The sequence below is a fragment of the Barbus barbus genome, assembly GCF_936440315.1.
Source record: "Barbus barbus genome assembly, chromosome: 48".
Taxonomy (NCBI): domain Eukaryota; kingdom Metazoa; phylum Chordata; class Actinopteri; order Cypriniformes; family Cyprinidae; genus Barbus; species Barbus barbus.
In genome coordinates this window covers 21,202,169-21,216,635 of record NC_136726.1, presented here as the reverse complement: position 1 = coordinate 21,216,635, position 14,467 = coordinate 21,202,169, and the positions used below count along the sequence as shown (strand labels likewise).

At 37.5% G+C, this 14,467-nt stretch overlaps 1 protein-coding gene across 1 annotated transcript; it reads right to left on the bottom strand.

Moving 5' to 3' along the window:
- Positions 1-311: 311 nt before the first annotated feature.
- gtf2h1 (general transcription factor IIH, polypeptide 1) lies at positions 312-14,459 on the bottom strand. The gene is made up of 15 exons (XM_079412378.1): positions 14,280-14,459; positions 13,269-13,424; positions 8,908-9,100; positions 8,352-8,517; positions 7,373-7,466; positions 5,565-5,714; positions 5,331-5,410; positions 5,115-5,248; positions 4,947-5,034; positions 4,463-4,551; positions 4,238-4,355; positions 4,066-4,156; positions 3,779-3,894; positions 3,608-3,700; positions 312-1,121 (listed from the first exon to the last, which is right to left on the bottom strand). The coding sequence occupies exons 2-15, from the start codon at positions 13,420-13,422 to the stop codon at positions 1,035-1,037; spliced, it is 1,653 nt and encodes a 550-aa protein (XP_079268504.1). The 5' UTR covers positions 13,423-13,424; positions 14,280-14,459; the 3' UTR covers positions 312-1,034.
- Between the last annotated feature and the right edge of the window lie 8 nt (positions 14,460-14,467).

The window sequence follows — 14,467 nt, the reverse complement described above, 5'->3', positions numbered from 1 at the left end:
ATAATAAGAATAAAAAACATTTTAATTATGTTTTTTAATTATTAAAACATAAATAAAATAATGATTAGTAATAGTAATTATGTAAAAAAAAAAAACCTGGTCTGTTCACATGCACAAACACACTTTCTAATCTGGCATGGCATTAATTTGAAACAGAACAACTCCTGTGCATGAAAACAGTCCAAATACAGTGCTTCCCCTTCTGGATTTCAGTGTAACATAACAGCTTCCTCACTGCATGTACACTTTGGTAAATGAGTACTTTGAGGAAGCTCTTTTAACGCAACACACACAAACACAAGACCCCAGTTTAACAGTTTAAATCTTGACTTTATTTGCAATAACATCCACAACTCAGTGCAGCTAAAGACACGTTATAAAGCAGTGCGGATGAGCGTGTGCATGCGTTTGTGGCACACAGATCAGTAAATGCACTACATAGAAATTATTTAGTTTTTTACAGTATTGCTATATCCCCTCCCATTGGCGTGTCTTGAGCAACTGATTTCCAATCAGCCTCAAGTCTCGGGAGGGTTGAACTGGATTGCAATATCCGGTTTGTAAAGAGTCCTCCTTATCATCGACTTAAAAGCTTTTCCCTCAAACGGAGTTCTTTGCATTAAACGTTATAAGTTCCTGAGAAATCTTTCCACCGATATTATTACTGAGCCCAGTTTGGTCATTGCAGAAATACAACACTGTTAAAATTTAGCATCTTAACCTAGGAACTGAAATGATCCACTGAAAAAAAACCCGGAACGGAACGAACAAAGTAAAGAGCGAAGAAAATAATTACAGTTATTTGTGACTGGTGCAGCCCATCTCCACACGGACCAATAAGATTACAGAATTTGCTTCTCCAAGCCCCTCCCCCAGGCAGACATGCTCACAAGCACCTCCAGCTCTGATTGGCTGGAAAATCCGCCCATCAGGCTCCATCCGGCCCAAGCTGGGAGAGTGTCTCTGTTCTTCTCCCTCTTTCTTTAAATTCACCCAGAGTCTTTTCTCTCTTTCATGGATTTCTCTGCGTCTCCTCAGGTTTTTCTCATCATTCGGCGTGTTTGCCAGACTTTGAACTTGTTGTATGCAGTCTGAAGCATTTCCTCCAGGTGGCCCGTTAGCTGTTGCAATCAGAAAACACAGGAAAGTATTATGCATTTCCACAGTGAGTGCATCAAAAATATCGGTAGATGAAAAAATATAGATTACATGACCATGCAAACCCTCATAAACGTTCACACAATATGAACAAAAATATCAAAATGCGACTGATCACACAGGGAAGAATCTAAATACAGTAAAAACATCAGAAAATTCAGACACTTTACACCTCAAATAACACATTCATGCATGTAAGAAATTATATATTTCTTTAAACCCTCCAAAGTAAGTGCTTTACTGCAACTTATTTTGAACTAAAAACTCCTCAATTCTCTGGTTTTCCTCACTTTCAACTGTGATAGCATAACATTTTTGGGTTTATTAAATGCACAATATTTTGTTTAAATAATTTTTGTTCTTTAATATTTAGAATTTTGAGGGGATTTTAAGGTACTAGACAATATTTATATTATTTTGCATTAATACAGTGTTTAAGTGAAAAAAAAATCGATCGTTGCTTTTAAGTGTTTTCAGACATAATTATAAAATATTATATTATAAATATTATACAATGATATGATTTCTATTAGGTATTGCATTTGTATTTCTATTTAAATTCAGGAAAGACTGCTTCATTGCTTCATTGACTCAGGGCCGTATCCACCATAGACATTGAGGGAGACAAGTCCCCCCCAATAATTAGAAATTGCCAAATGTCCCCCCAATATTTGAAATTCTTGCACTGATCTGCTATCCTCCATTACGCAGCGCTCTTGTTAGGATGATAAAAAAGCTTTAAAAGTAACATTTTCAGTCTGCTCTGCCTCAGCGGGCTAACAGCTCTCGTCAATGTCACAATAATCGAACTGACCAATCAAATCAAAGTGGGCGGGGTTTAGTATTCACAGATGCTGAGCGCACCGCGAAGATTGAAAAAATTGAAAGAGAGCGAGGTAAGATGGAAGCTGCAAATCATTTAATGTTTAGTCAACTGTTTTACGATAGAAATGACCGACAGTTATATTCAGTGACGCAAACTACTCGACTTTTATTTTTCAAATATGCCCATTTTGAGAGAGAGAGAGAGATGAAATGTGCTTGTATTAATTATCTACATTTGTATCTACATTTGTAATTTGTCTGTGCCTACAAACAATGAAACTGTGAATTTAGTTCTACTTCAAAAACACATCCTTACTGAGAAATATAATGTAGCGATTCAGTATGGAAACTATTTTATTACAATAAAAGTCGCGGGCTAGTGTTGACAAGTTTCTGTGTGTGAGTAATAATGTGTGTGCGTGTGTCAATTAAAGTATATATATATATGCACACACACACACACACACACAATACGTATATATAATTGGTCCCCCTCAATGTTCAAGACATGGTTACGGGCCACGGCCTTGTACCCCCAAAAAATGCTTTTTATTTCGTATTTCCCATTCATTTCCCATGGCAGCTATTTTTGACAGCAAATATCACAATTGCGATTATTTTTTAAAGCATTTTCTAATCATGTCCACAGTTTTTTTTGTGTTCATATAGCAAGTTCCACAAAAGTCACCAAGCTTCATTAAATGTTTTTTCAAAAACCCCCAAAAAATGACCACCACTGATGTAAACGGTACACTATCCTGAATCAGTTCTTCCACACAGTTCTAGAAAAGATCAATTCTGGGTGTTTTATTTTCCGATCAGGTATGGGGTATGTTTAAATTGTCTTCTAAAAACCCTAATCACCAAATGATTCATTGGAAATTGCTGCATAGGGTTTACTTGACTCCAATGAAACGTTTTTATATGAATCTGTCGTCTTCTCCTAAGTGTAATCTCTGTTCCCAAATTTTTTTAGGCACGTTTTTGCAAATTTTTTTTGGAGTGCCCCTCTCTCTCACCTTTTTGGACTCAGCTCTCACTTATCATATTTGTTGGGTACTGAGATATGTTTGACTCCGCGCCATTTTTTCATGAATGACTTTTGGGACTTCACCTTGTCCGTCCAACAAAGATCTTGACTGTTAGCTGCTCTCACAGCAGCAAAACAATTGCTAGTCAACCGCAGGAATCGTCCTCACACAATGGACAGATAAACCTGGACACACCGTGTGTTTGTGGGACATTATCTGGATCTAACGTGAAAACTGTTAATTCATGGCATTCAGCTTTTAATGTTGTGTCTTCTTTTCTAAAATATTTGCAAAAAATATTGTATGGTTATTTGTTTATCTATTCATATTAATTAATGTGTTTATTATTATTATTTATGCTATTTTAATTTTTTTAAGTCTACCAGGGGGGTTTTAAATTTGTACAGCTGATTTTTGTTTTGTACTACTGTTCCACAAAATAAAACTCAATAAACAGTTAACAAAAAAAAAAAAAGATATTCTGGGCTGTCTTTCTAGCTGCAGCTAGACAAGCATTAATTATTCCTGTTTACTCTAATTAGTAGTATCCATTACAGTTAATGGTGGGGGTGTGGTCAGGGGCGTGGCCTTACATTCGTGCTCAAATACTGCCGCTGGATCTTTTCTTGAAAGGGGTGGAGCTTTGTCACCTGGAATCTCTCCAGATTAGATTTCATCTTTACCACCTGTGAGCAGGAGAGAAACAAAATAATACTACTTTAGTATTTTAATTTGGAAATATTAGTAAGGGTGCATTTCCTGACCTTTTCCTCCAGGAAGGGAGTGTTGACGGGGAAACAGGACCAGAAATGTCGGAGCAGCTCTCCGGCAGCTGTATATAAGTGCTTCAGCTCGCTCTGAACATCAGTGGGCACTAATTCTACATTAATAAACACAAAGAGAGTATAGATCAAGTTACTGGACAGTAAAATGACTAATGAGGCTGAAAACGGCAGTTTTAAACTTCTTGCATTAAAAAAAGTGCATTAAAATCTCAGTGGAAGCAACATTTGATATTATGATGGGATGAATAGGCAGCACAAACACTCACGGTTTATGGTCTGTTGGCCTCCTCCCTGCATCAGAAGCCCTCCAGGTGACAGCGCTGAGATGGCAGAGCTCGCCACACTGCTGGACATCACCTGAAACAGGCCAGAAAATACAATATAATAAAACAGACTACAATCCAGGACTTTTAGCCATGCATGATGTCAGTGGTGTACCTGCGTCAGGCGGGGTTTATAGCTCCTCATCTCACGCTGGATAATGCTGATGGAGTTGATAATGTCTTGACTGGTAGTGTAATGCTGTGACTGAAGAGGAATCGGGCCGTGGGAATATCTTGCAGGAACAAACAAACGTAAAATACAAAGCACTTGATATGAAGATTCACAGATTATGAAAACGCTGTGTCAGGCAGATACAGAATAAAGGCACTGGATGTTTACCGGTCTGATTTCTTCAGGTTCAGAGTAATGGTCTTACGTCCAGAGTCACCCTGCAGGTCATCATACTCTATGGATTCCTGTAATTTTACCTGAAGAGCCACAAAAAAACAACAATAATAACATAATCTGGTGCTGCTCATGTTGAACATAAATAAAGACTGATATGTAATTTCTGGAAATGTAACCAACACAGACAGAGAGAGAGAGAGAGACAGACAGATAGATAAATAACTGAAATTAATAATTTCATAATTTTGATTTATGTCTGACTTTTCTTATGTCATATACATATACATTGTCTCTATACACATATCTGTCTATATCTATATTGATATATATATATATGAGGTTGTTTTTTTTTGGAAATGGATAATTCTATGATATGGATACTTTTTTAATTATTTATATACATCTAAAAGGGTGTATACTTTGCTACATTTTGTGTCACGCCTAACACCATCCATTAGCCATGGCAAAAATTCACCTTTTTCAGTGGCGGCTGGAAGAAATCTGAATCTCTGGAGTTGCCATCAGTGCTGCTGGTCTCACTGGCTTGATCACTGGGAGCTTCCCTATATATCACACACATAGAGATTATTATATCTGTGACGCATGCATACAAACACCCACACTCCGATGTCCAGACACTCACGCTTTGCGTAGACCGGCCGCCAGCACCATGGCACTGTGGTGGTTGAAGCGTTTGATTATGGCACAGTTGCTGTTCTCTCTCAGTGATTTGTTGGATGAGTTTGATGTAGTGGGAACTGTCGCTGTGCCGTAACCCTTCAGAGACACACAGAGATCCAATTTCACTAAATGATTCAATACGCAGAGAAAGTGTGATTCAAAGTTTAACATCCCCCACCTCATCTAATGTTTTATCCTCAAGTGACAGCAGATCCACCATGGGGTTCTTCACTCCCTGGGTCACCATTGATTTCAGGCCTGAAAGATGCGAAGAAACAAACTCCATTACAAAAGAAAGACACAAACGAGCCATTCAACACGGTCAGATGAAGTCAATAGTCCATGAAAGATTCTTTCGGAGTTCTCAAAACCTTAAATAAAGACTTCTTAAACACTTGATGAAATGCAGTACCCTTCTCGTCCTGTTTGGCACACTCTGAGAAGATGTCCTGCTGGCCCGTGCTGATCCGGTCTCTGTGGAAGTAATGAGACTGGAAGAACCGCGTCCAGAACTCCTTCTCCGTCATGTTGTGAGGAACATTCTCAGCGTATTTCTGCTTGACTGCAATCAAAGGCAGAAAGAGACAGAAAAGGGTCATATTCAATACTTTTATAGCATTTTATTTGTCCTTAAAGACGGCTTATAATATTAGTCAGTGTTTCTAGCACAAAGCATATTAGGTTTTTTGTGAACTAAAACCACTTTTTGTGATTTAAAATAGGCTACTATACCTTTAAGACTACTATATGTAAATGACCTTTGTTATGATTGATTTGAACATCTTTTGGTCAAATTCTAACAGCATTACATGTATTCGTCTAGAAGAAGGCAATACCAGAATTAGGACGTCACATTCATTTATTAAATACTATGCCTTGAGATACTACTTTAGAATTATGAAATAAAAATCATTATGGCATAAGATGAGATAAAGATAATATTATTAGATAAAATCATAATTATGAACTAAAAATCATAATTAAGACAAAAATTTAAATTATAATATAAATTATGAGATTAAAGTTTAAATTGAATTGAGAATAAAAAGTCAAAATAAGGACATACAAGCAATTATATTATAAAATGTCAAATTTAGGAATTAAAAAGTAAAAATTATGCCATAAATTCATAATTATGAGATAGAAAGTAATTATGACTAAGTTCAAACTAAACAATGTTTATGTCATATTTCTGTCTTTATCTCATAGTTATGATTTACCTAAGCATGTTTTTTATGTATTAGAAATGGTCTTCCGTACAGGATGCAATGTGACAAGCTCAATGATAAAACTGGTTGATTAAGGAAGACTAAAGTCATTCATTTAATACAGAAAGATATCAATAACAAGCAGTATGTACTTTTATGTTTATTAGAGTATCACACTGTTATCTTAGTGGCAAAACATATCATGAAATCAATCACTAAATCAGACGATCCATCTCATTTAAGCCGGGCTCACACTATAATTTTTTAAAAGTCCTTTTGGATTGTACTTGTCAGACTGTACGAACATGATGATCATGTCATACTGTGGGATCTCAGTTGTCATTAATGTCAGACTGTACGAGTTAAAAACGGGTGCGCGCAAGAAAACTTGTTCAGTTTTACATTATCAACCCATACACGTCCAGTGACTGCGAACTGCATTGCACGCAGGAACGAAATGTTAGCTATCATGAAAAGTATATGAACGGCAGCAATACCGGCATATTTAAGAAGAATAATGTATGCAGCTCTACACACCCACATGAAAACAACGGCGCAACCCGTGTTTATATAGAAAAGGCAACATATCAGATGAATTCCGTGAGCGGAGGAGTTTATGGCTGATAGAATAATTCTCTAGCATTAATTTTGCTCATAGCTTGTCTTGAAAAACGGAGACAGTTTGAAAATCATCATAGGGATAGTCACACTGCAGGACTGTGCGTCAAATCTTCTGACACTGCCAGAATTTCGTCGGAGGTGAAATTTGATCGCAACAGCCATTAATCAGCTGTCGATGATTAAAGACTACAGATTTTAGCCTAGGATTATATTAAAATTTTTCTCAGATGACCAAATCGTGGCCAAAATCGCATAGTGAGAGCTGGGCTTTAGGATGTCGGCTTTAAAGGAAGCTGCCTATGTAGGCAGTAGACAACAAGGGGGTTTGGAACAAACCCATTTTTAATGATTATAGTGCTAGTTTGAGTAAGATCATAATCACATATCTTACCTGTAGGGTAGGTTCTGAATATCGACTCGATAATGTCAGAGGTCAGATTGTAGCGCAGACCGTTGCAGCCATCTGTCTGCGGTCTGATGTCGGCCTGTAACCACAGCGACAACACAATCATGCTGTGAATTTACATTAGGGCTGGGCGATATGGGCTAAAATCAAAACCTCAATTAACTGAACACTTTACCTCGACTACAATTATTAAATTTTTTCGCCCTCATAGTTCATTAGGTTTGTACTGTAAATACACTCAACTATTAAAGATGGGATTTTTCTTTTCTAATGAAAGAGTGCATTTCTTACCTAGGAAACAAACTATTTATGGTTATTTGTTGAATATTTCAAACGATTGAAATCAAAGCACACATTGTTTGAAAAGAATACGTCTTGTGAAAAAAGTCACATTTCAGTTTTATTGTAAAAAGCAAGTTTCCAAAAATAAAAAAAAACTACTTTTGCTTTTTTGCAAACAAAATAAATCAATGAATAATGCCATGTCAAAAGTTGAAAATAACCAGCATCTCAAAATACATTTTAAATACTGTCATGCAAAAAGTATAAATAACTTGCATCGCTTCTAAATGAATATCATTTTAAATAATGCAATGTGAAAAGTAGAAAATAAGAACTTGCATCTCCTGTAAACAGATGTTTTAAATAATGAATATAATTAGAGCACTGCTAAACCAGAGCCGGCTCTGCTGTAAACAAAAGCTCGTAACGCTTGCCCCGCCTCCAGGGTCACCACTCACGTGCGAGACACTACAAAAGACACGAGCACAACGTTAGCTAATATAGCACAGACTACACACGTGGTAGTATGGATTAAAAAACCGTAATAACCGACATGTGAAAATTACGTCGGTTAGAGGTTCTGAATTTCGGTTTCGATTTCTTTTCGATTAATCGTCCAGCTCAAATTTAAATGGTAAGTGCTCTCATCAACCTGTCAGTCACGTGATGCATTTGAACTCACCAGGAAGGCAGCAGAAATGCCCACTTCCTGTTTGTTGTTGATGGAGAGTGAGTGTTCCACAGTATTCAGGCTCAGCCGATTGGCCCAGAACTCCTCAGCGCTGATCACCTGACTCACCACCAAGTCCTTATAGAGCTGGAAGAGAACAGGGTCTTCCTGCAACATCCTGAAACACAAAACATCAGCTGGAGGTCAGCTAATACCAATAAAGAGACAGTCTGGTGTCCAGTTTGCCAATCTCTTAGTGAAATATGTCAGAATTTAAAGGGATAGTTCACCCAAAAATTTAAATTCTGTCATTAATTACTCAACCTACATTATTTTAATGATGTCCTTCCTACGTTTCTGGGCCTTGATTGTGTTAGGATCCTTGCTGTCTATGCAGGGTCAGAGAGCTCTCGGATTTCATCAAAAATATCTAAATTTGTGTTCCGAAGATGAACGATGGTCTTACGGGTTTGGAACGACATGAGGGTGAGTGATTAATGACAGAATTTTTATTTTTGGGTGAACTATCCCTTTAATGATGGCAAATGAGATGTAATGAAAATGTCACCTGTTCTTCTCCTCCAGCTCTTTATTGGCTTTCTTCTTGAACTTGGGCAGGAGCTGCTGTAGGAGTTCTTTGGTGGCTTCTCTGTCCTTCAGTGCTGTGCTCTCATTGGCGAAATGAAAGGTGGTGCTTTCTCCCGTGTGCAGAACCAGCTGAAGCTGGATCTTCGCCTTCCCATCAGGACTGATCTTCTGACCTGCATATGAGAAAAACAAAAGAAGAAGAATAACATAAGCTTCGAGGTCCCATTACAAACTTTGATTCAAAGGAGAAGAATGTTTTATGTTTGATTTAAACACATGCATATAAACTGTATGTATTAATTAAATACCTTTTTTATATTTTAAAATCTAATTTATTCCTGTGATCAAAGCTGTATTTTCAGCATCATTACTCCAGTCTTCAGTGTCACATGATCCTTCAGAAATCAGTCTAATATGCTGATTTACTGCTCAAGAAACATTTATTATCATGTCTAAGTAACTGTTATGTGGTCATCATGTCAAATTACATTTTTAGATGAAAAGGTTGATTGTTTTAATTCCTTAACCTTTGAGTAGATGTATCTAGATATACTATTATTAAAGGTGCCATAGAATGCATTGATACAGTATTTTAAATTGTTCTCTGATATCTACACAGAAGGTATGTGGCTTAGGTAAGAGCAAAAAATCTCCAGAAACGATTTTACATGTCCATTTACAACCCTAGGATTTCTACCTAGAATGAAACGGTCTGCTATTGGCTTATTTGGCAGGGTCATGAATAATAATGAGCTCTGCTCTGATTGGCTGTTTCACAGTACGGCTCATCAGCAAGAAGGAAGCACAGGGAGGAAAATATATATTTAAATACTTTCTCTCGCAGTTATATCGTCGGGTAATTATACTGTATATAAAACGCGGGCATCAGGGAGCCGTTATTAATACGCGAGGCATTGAAACTGCTTTTGAACGATCCATCGATCGCGTTATAGTTTCACTTTCAAGAGACGCGATCACACAAACTATGTTTACATTATGGAGCAACAGTACTTACCACACATTTCACAAGATCAGATGCTTGTCAGTGGTGCTCAGGATCTGTAAGTCATTCGCCATCATCCTCATCTCTCCTTACTGAGAGTGAAATCTTATGTACTGTAACAGGCTACCGCTAGCAAGGAGCTAACCATGTCCCTTTAGTGGCTCGCGTTATTTGCTTTCTGTGCCTTTCTGAATACAGACACCAACCCATCCCTGCACTTCACACCCCCTGCACGGCCTGGAACATAACATTTATTTTGTTATTTTCGCTGTTGTCCGCGCTTGTTTATTTACAATACCTGCAGAGCTTCTGATGGTTCGGCCGGCTTAGAACAAGGACGGGTTATTATGCAAATGTTGGGGGCGTAGTGATCCTGACTGTTGCGTCACAGTCGGTGTTATGTTCTGATTCGCCTGTTTTTCAGTGGTCTTTTTTAATCACGAGATTTACATATGAAGGAGAAAACTATGGTGTTTGAGGCTCACTGTATGTCATTTCCATGTACAGAACTGTTATTATTTAAATATGCCAGGGTAAAGACAGTTTTTCATTCTATGGCACCTTTAAATATATTAACAGATCTTTATAAGATCTTTCTCTTGGGAAGGCAAAAAAAATTTAAAATGTTAAAAACGGTCTGTGCTGCTTTATATTTATGCGGAAACCATGATAAAAAAAAAAAAGTCAGGATTCTCTGATGAATAAAGAGTTCAAAAGAAAAGCATTTATTTTAATCAGAAATGTATATTATAAAGATCTTTACCGTTACTTTTGATCAATTTAATGCATATTTGCTGCATACAAGTATTAATAGAACTGCTAGATAGATAGAGAGACAGACAGACAGATAGAACAATAGATAGACAGACAGACAGACAGACAAATAGATAGAACGATAGATAGATAGACAGACAGACAGACAGACAGACAAATAGATAGAACGATAGATAGATAGACAGACAGACAGACAGACAGACAAATAGATAGAACGATAGATAGACAGACAGACAGACAGACAGACAAATAGATAGAACGATAGATAGATAGACAGACAGACAGACAGACAGACAAATAGATAGAACGATAGATAGATAGACAGACAGACAGACAGACAGACAAATAGATAGAACGATAGATAGACAGACAGACAGACAAATAGATAGAACGATAGATAGAGAGACAGACAGACAAATAGATAGAACGATAGAGAGACAGACAGACAGACAAATAGATAGAACGATAGATAGAGAGACAGACAGACAAATAGATAGAACGATAGATAGAGAGACAGACAAATAGATAGAACGATAGATAGACAGACAGACAGACAAATAGATAGAACGATAGATAGAGAGACAGACAAATAGATAGAACGATAGATAGAGAGACAGACAAATAGATAGAACGATAGATAGAGAGACAGACAGACAAATAGATAGAACGATAGATAGAGAGACAGACAAATAGATAGAACGATAGATAGACAGACAGACAGACAAATAGATAGAACGATAGATAGAGAGACAGACAGACAGACAAATAGATAGAACGATAGATAGAGAGACAGACAGACAGATAGAACGATAGACAGACAGACAGACAGACAGACAAATAGATAGAACGATAGATAGATAGATAGACAGACAGACAGACAGACAGACAAATAGATAGAACGATAGATAGAGAGACAGACAGACAGACAGACAAATAGATAGAACGATAGATAGATAGACAGACAGACAGACAGACAAATAGATAGAACGATAGATAGAGAGATAGACAGACAGACAGACAAATAGATAGAACGATAGATAGATAGACAGACAGACAGACAGACAGACAGACAAATAGATAGAACGATAGATAGATAGACAGACAGACAGACAGACAAATAGATAGAACGATAGATAGACAGACAGACAGACAAATAGATAGAACGATAGATAGAGAGACAGACAGACAGACAAATAGATAGAACGATAGATAGAGAGACAGACAGACAGATAGAACAATAGATAGACAGACAGACAGACAAATAGATAGAACGATAGATAGACAGACAGACAGACAAATAGATAGAACGATAGATAGACAGACAGACAGACAAATAGATAGAACGATAGATAGAGAGACAGACAGACAAATAGATAGAACGATAGATAGAGAGACAGACAGACAGACAGATAGACAGACAGACAGACAGAGAGACAGACAGACAGACAGACAGACAGACAGATAGATAGATAGATAGAGAGACAGACAGACAAATAGATAGAACAATAGATAGACAGACAGACAGACAAATAGATAGAACGATAGATAGACAGACAGACAGACAAATAGATAGAACGATAGATAGAGAGACAGACAGACAAATAGATAGAACGATAGATAGAGAGACAGACAGACAGACAGACAGACAGACAGACAGACAGATAGACAGACAGACAGACAGACAGAGAGACAGACAGACAGACAGACAGATAGATAGATAGAGAGACAGACAGACAGACAAATAGATAGAACGATAGATAGAGAGACAGACAGACAGACAGACAGACAGAACGATAGATAGAGAGACAGACAGACAGACAGACAGACAGACAGATAGACAGACAGACAGACAGACAGACAGAGAGACAGACAGACAGATAGATAGATAGAGAGACAGACAGACAGACAAATAGATAGAACGATAGATAGAGAGACAGACAGACAGACAGACAGACAGAACGATAGATAGAGAGACAGACAGACAGACAGACAGACAGAACGATAGATAGAGAGACAGACAGACAGACAGACAGACAGAACGATAGATAGAGAGACAGACAGACAGACAGACAGACAGAACGATAGATAGAGAGACAGACAGACAGACAGACAGACAGACAGACAGACAGACAGACAGACAGATAGATAGATGCAGACTTTATTATATTGCATTTTGCAATGTAATATAATGAACATATACATCATATTTACATATTATATTTAACTATATTGCAAAATAACATATATTGTATTATTGTCAACATATAGTAATTTCTACAAGTGTTTAAATAATTGTTTGCAGTTCTTCATAAGAGTGAGCAGAAACTGCTGAGCTTTTTTTGCCACAAATTTCATTTCCATGGTAAACAGTGACTATTATTATACATTAGCATCACTGAACAAGCTCAGAGCTCATGGTAGGTCTGTCTTAAGAGTAGCCCACTGTTGCTCTATTAATTCCATACTATTTTAGCACGTCAAAGGTCACACACTTGTAGTCCCTCTAAACCAACCAAACCCAAAAGAGGCTGTAGAGGCTCTCACAACGGATGAGAGAAACTCACAGCGGATGTCGGCATACAGGTGGCTGACTGTGAAGCGGTCCTTGCCTTCCGGACCCCAGGCGATCCGCTCAGCCATCAGGTACAGAGTCCCGTCCTGCTTCCTCTGACGGACCCTCTTCACCACCAACAACACCTCCTCGGACAGAGACGCCATGGCTACAGAAAGAAGGAAAACAATCTGATTAATAATGCAGGACATTGAGATCAGAGATTTAATGATAGCTCATCACATCATTTTAAAACCCATTAGAAACCTGGGCAGGGCTACGAACAAGGGTGTGGAGTTAGTTCACAGCTCTCAATACACATAAAAACATGCAGAAAAAAGATATTAGATCAGAAGATCAGATTTAAACAGCCATTAATCAGATTCAGAACAGATATCAAATCATATTCATATCAGATTTGACAGCAGATTCAGATCAGACTCAGAACTGAAATGCAATCAGATTCAGATTAGATCACATATGACAGATTCGGATTGAGACCAGATATTAAATCATATTAAGAATCGGAACAGAAGAGATATTAAACCAGATATGATTCAGATCAGACTCAGATTATATATGAAATCAGATTAGGATCAGATCAAGACCTAATATTACATCACTTTCTGAATCAAGAACAGATTTTAAAGCAGACATTACAATAAATTCAGATTTGACTCAGAATAGAAATTAAATCAGATTCGGTTCAGATCAGACATATTCACAATAACAGATATTAAACCAGATTCAGACCTGAGTCTCTGGAGCTAACAGCACTAGCACACATCACCTATTCTTCCCAAAAACCTTTCCTAAAGTCAATAAACCGAGACTCATTTGCAGTATATGTAAAAACTGCGACTCTAAACTACTGTTTAATGTCTGAGACATTGTAAACATAACAAAACACATTTTAAACACATTTAAAGGTGATGAATCTGAAATCTGCACCTAAAAGCTGAACTCACGCACTCAGCCGGAGACTTTAATTAAAGTGCTTTATTTTAATACAATAACCCCTCACCTGGCGCTCCACGGCTGCTGAAGCCGAAGCCTCAATATTGATCTTGTGGTAAGCGGAGTGAAATCAGTGTGAATGACAGTATTTGTGTTTTATTTACAGTCGTTACGGACACCGTGAGTGACAGCAGCCCTCAGATCCGCCATAGAAACAGACTGAAGCCAGAAACTCTGGCGCGTGTCTTCATAATG

Excerpts from the sequence above, each read along its gene's own strand:
- gtf2h1 (XM_079412378.1), bottom strand. The coding sequence starts at position 13,422 with ATGGCGTCTCTGTCCGAGGAGGTGTTGTTGGTGGTGAAGAGGGTCCGT. Across the intron at positions 3,895-4,065 it reads AGGCCAACAGACCATAAACC|AATTAGTGCCCACTGATGTT; the intron begins GTGAGTGTTTGT and ends TTATTAATGTAG. Across the intron at positions 1,122-3,607 it reads GGCAGTATTTGAGCACGAAT|CTAACGGGCCACCTGGAGGA; the intron begins GTAAGGCCACGC and ends TGATTGCAACAG.